Genomic DNA, 4,726 nt, shown 5'->3' with positions numbered 1-4,726 from the left:
TCCTTTTCTATAGTCTTGTAATTACCATGAGCAGGATTCAAGGTCGTACTCGCATAATGAATTGCATGGAAAATTGTTTTTATTATGTTCTAATACTTCTCCATAACATAGTTACTTGCATCACACATGATAACAAAAGGTTCTGGCCAATCTGGATTGACTATAACATGAGCTGAAACTATTCTCTGTTTAATTACCTCAAAAGCTTGGGCAGATTCTTTGTTGAACACGAACTGTATGTCTTTTTGCAACAATTGACTCAATGGTTCTGATATCCGAGCGAAATCTTTGATAAGTCATCTATAAAAATTGGCATGACCAAGAAAGTTTCGAATACTCTGAGGTAGTAACCTTGATGCAATTTAGCCCGAAAAGAAATTAAAGTAATTTGCTAAACCAGTTTCTCCCCACATATCCTCATCGTAGAACTCCTGCCTTGTCAACCATTATAAAATAGTGCTACTTGGCTGTTTGATCACACTTGCAGTATATAAATACCTGTATTTTCGCCGTGGAAATGGACTGAGATTTCCTCTGCTGAAACCCAAAGGAACAAAAATGTATTCCGATCTCAAACCTAGTTTTAGTTTCCTTATCCTCCTCTTCCTTTGTTTACAACCTCTCATCTTCTCACTATCTACCGATGCCTCACCTCCGCCTACTGTCTGCATCGTCGGCAGCGGCATCGGCGGTTCCTCCGTCGCCCACTTCCTACGCCACTACTTCCATCCCTCCCCTTCCCAACCCACACCTCCTAACATCAAGATCTTCGAGCGTAGCTACGTCGTCGGTGGTCGCATGGCCACTGTCTCCATTGGCGGTGAAAGTTTTGAGGCTGGTGCTTCAATTCTTCACCCCAAGAATTACCACGCTCTTAACTACTCGAATCTTCTTGGGTTGAAGGTCAAACCGCCGCCTGCCTCGGAGGATGATGATTCGATGTCGCTTGGGATCTGGGATGGGAAGAAATTTGTTTTCAAAACCCTTCAAGTGGATTCCAAGTTTCCATTGGTGCAGAAGATTGTTTCCTATGTTAATTCTTTTCGCATCTTTTTCCGCTATGGCTTCTCTCTTCTAAAGATGGGCAGCTTCGTTGAGGTTTTTGTTCTTTTTATTGCCTTTCTCTTTTTACCTAAAAAGGTGCATTTTTTTTTTTATTTTTCAAGTGTAAAGATTAAATTTCTTATCTTTTGACATTATTATTTTATAGCTGAATGTTTAATTGTACTTTTATACTACGAAACAATTCTGGTTTTGCATCATATTAGCATTCTCTTTTGAGAAAACAGAGAGTAAATAGTAATACCTGCAATGAAACCAGAAGTCTAACCTGATTATATTTTCTATAGAGTGATCTAAAATGTGATGATGTTGTGCACTACAGAGTACTGTGGATAGCTTCTTGAAGTACTATGAAAGCCCTGAAAGAAGACCCATCTTTGAAACAGTGGATGAGATGCTTAAATGGGCTGGTTTATATAATCTCACAACTCAAACTTTGCAAGATGAACTCATTGGCATCAAGTTGTCTCCCTTATTGATAAAAGAGCTTGTCACTGTAAGTATTACAAGCTACCTTTGCCTTTATTGTTTTAAGCTTAATGGCAGCACATGTAGATTTATATCTAACTGTTGTCCTATGCTGGTAATTCTAATGGTTGTGGTTTCTTTACCTAGTTATTTAGTGTTGCAGTTTTTGGTGCAATTTAGATTCAATGTAATAGAAATAAATAAAATTGTGCAACTTTAGTTTAGTAGAATCCTTGAGCTCATATAGTATGAACCCTTGGCAGCTGCCTCACTTATTGGAATGGCTTAGTTTAGTATGTTAAAGTCATTTGCTTTAAAATTTCTTTGTATGAAATTTGCCTAAAGATAGAAACAAGACTTATGCAAACTGTTGTATTTAGTTGGAGGGAGTCCATTATATTCATTCCCCTAGCAAATTTAACTTATTCTGTAAATTAGAGTTCCTTTAGTTTGATCCATTACAAGGGAGGCATTTTCCGGTGTCTTTGGAAAATGGACTTCTAATTCTAGTTAAGGTTCTGGGGTGGCTAACAAGCCATTATTATGTTGCATTGTGAAGGTCATAACAAGAATCAATTATGGCCAAAGTGTGTATATTAGTGGACTTGCTGGAGCAGTTTCATTGGCAGGATCTGGGGGAGGATTATGGTCCGTTGATGGAGGGAACTGGCAGATGGCTTCTGGACTAATTAATAGTTCTGATGTTTCTTTGCACCTTAATGAAGAAATAGAATCCATCTCATATCTTGGAGAATATTATGAACTTAACTCCACAAAACGAAACAGTTATTCATGTGAAGTTGCAGTGGTTGCTACACCCCTTGATGAAGTAAACATCCGATTTTCACCTGCTGTTTCAATTCCTGAGAGGAAATTGCAGCATACACATGCAACCTTTGTGAGAGGCCTCTTGAATCCAGTAAGTACTCTGGGAGTTGCTAATGGCTTTTCTAGTGAATCTCTAGATGTTTGATTTCTACTTCTTTCAACCTGCTGTTTTTGTTTCTCTTGGCAAGGCCTATTTTGGTCTGCGCACTGTTGCTGAGATTCCAGAACTGGTTGGCACATTAGAGGATCCTGACCTTCCATTCACATGCATTTCAGTTCTCAAGCAACTTGATGAAAATGATACAACTTACAAAATATTTTCTCGAGGACCAATGTCAGATGCATTACTGGATAGCATTTTTAGGTAAAATTTTTAATTAATTTCTATGCATAAGGGCTTGGAAAAAGAGTTCATATTTTCCTTTAAACTATTGTGCCTAGACTTCTTTTTGCATCATAACTATTGGCTTGGGCTATTCTCTATTTTATGGCTTGCTCTTCCTGTTAGTGGTATTGCAGAAACTATATAGGACTGCTTTTTAGATACTTTATGAAGACTTCGACCATAATTACACCACAGATATCCATATCATAGCCGTGCAGCTTTCTCTTGCACGAAGGAAACAATCCGTTATTTGACACTGTTGCCCCCAGTTCCTGTCTCCAAATTGGACTCATAAAAATTGAATGTTTTAGGAGTCATACTCTACCTTGTCTGATGACAAGACCTTGTTCTTAAACTTTAAAGATCGATTACAGGGCTTTACGTTATTAGTTGCTGATGACTTTTATTTTCTGCTGGTATTATTAGTGCAAGGCTGCAGACAAACAGAATAAACTGGGGAGCCTATCCGCATTATAAAGCTCCGGAACTGTTTGCACCATTCATTTTGGATGGTCAACATTTGTATTATGTAAACGCATTTGAGAATGCGGCCAGCACCATGGAGACGAGTGCGGTTGCAGCTGAGAATGTAGCAAGGCTCATATTGTCCAGATATTTTAGTGAAGCATCCCTGCAGTCATCAAACTTGCAGAGCTTTAGTCCCGATGCAGACGTATCACACTTCGACCTGTAACTTACGGCGAATGTAATATTGGTGTGTAAATTTGGTGTCTCAATAATGTGAAATCGTAGAATATACAAACGACAAACCAGTGCTTCCAACGCTTTGGTACTTTTGAGGTAATTGTGCGTGATGAAATATGAGTTTCTTTTCTATTGTCATTTTTCCTTCCGATATATATTGTAAAATCTGGACCGACTCATATGTTCTAGTATATATACTATTTAATTGGGAACTAATTGAATCAACTAATAGTCAGTTGAATCGCAAAAACTGGTAAATGACAAATAAAATAAGACCGAATTTTGGTTTATTTCTAATTTTTATGAAAAATTATTTTATTTTATGAGACTTGATCATCAAACAAATTCGAGTAAAAAGCATAGTTTTCTTAAATGTTCCGTATCTTCCGTATCTTCAACTTATTTAGTATTAAGATTACTTGTTTAAAATTTAAATTACTGTTTAAATACAATTCAAATTTCATCGAGATGACATACCATCCTGTTTCTAAGGCAACGTATTTTTAATTATGCTATACTCAATGTGATAATTGTATTTATTAAAAAATAAGACATTGGATGAAAAGGAAAATTAAAGGTTAAAATTCATGGTATTTTTATTCAAACCTAGGTAAGTGTATTGATTTTTAAAATGTTAGGTTTGAAAATATTAAGAGAGGTGACATGATATTTTAAGAATTTTTACAAACTTTTTAAAATGAAAAGTAATGGAGGAAAAGTTTGTATAAATAATTTATAGTGGTTTGGTCCCAATTGTCGATTTCCCCTACATAGTTTTCTACCACTAAGGATTTCCCAATTCACTATGAGAATTGATACATTTCAAGAATAATGTATAACCTTTACAATTTCTAATATTTGAATGACTAAGTTAGAACCTCTTCCCCTTAGTTTTTGTGGTTAAACGAGAACTTCAAGATTTTCAAGATTAATCTAGAATCACACTAGTTTTTTATGAATCAATTCAAAACCCTCCCAATATACAATTGGAGAAATAAAGAAATAAACAAATGAACCTCTAGAAAGGTGGTGTTTACAAGTTTGGCTCACTAAATAAATAAAAATGAGAATGATAAAAGATCTAACAATAAGCTTCTAATAGATATGTACAAGAGAAAATGAAAGAAATAAAGATTTGAAGGTTTTTCTTTTGATCTTTAAGCTTGAATGTTCATCTCCTATATCTTGATGTCTTTGACTTGTATTTATATCAAGGAATGAGTTTGTGGATGTAACACCCCCAAAATTTGACTTTAGTTCATCAAATTTTATCTTAAT

The 4,726-nt window shown here is 35.6% G+C and overlaps 1 protein-coding gene across 1 annotated transcript; it reads left to right on the top strand.

Moving 5' to 3' along the window:
* The first annotated feature begins 205 nt into the window (after positions 1-205).
* LOC105763575 (farnesylcysteine lyase) lies at positions 206-3,586 on the top strand. Its single transcript, XM_012581827.2, has 5 exons — positions 206-1,098; positions 1,385-1,558; positions 2,090-2,449; positions 2,547-2,722; positions 3,170-3,586. Exons 1-5 carry the CDS (start codon positions 559-561, stop codon positions 3,435-3,437), a joined length of 1,518 nt encoding a protein of 505 aa, XP_012437281.1. The 5' UTR covers positions 206-558; the 3' UTR covers positions 3,438-3,586.
* The last annotated feature ends 1,140 nt before the right edge of the window (positions 3,587-4,726 follow it).

This window comes from Gossypium raimondii, chromosome 12, assembly GCF_025698545.1.
Source record: "Gossypium raimondii isolate GPD5lz chromosome 12, ASM2569854v1, whole genome shotgun sequence".
NCBI classification, from domain to species: domain Eukaryota; kingdom Viridiplantae; phylum Streptophyta; class Magnoliopsida; order Malvales; family Malvaceae; genus Gossypium; species Gossypium raimondii.
The sequence above is the reverse complement of the archived record's forward strand: the minus strand, read 5'-3'. Positions and strand labels throughout refer to the sequence as shown.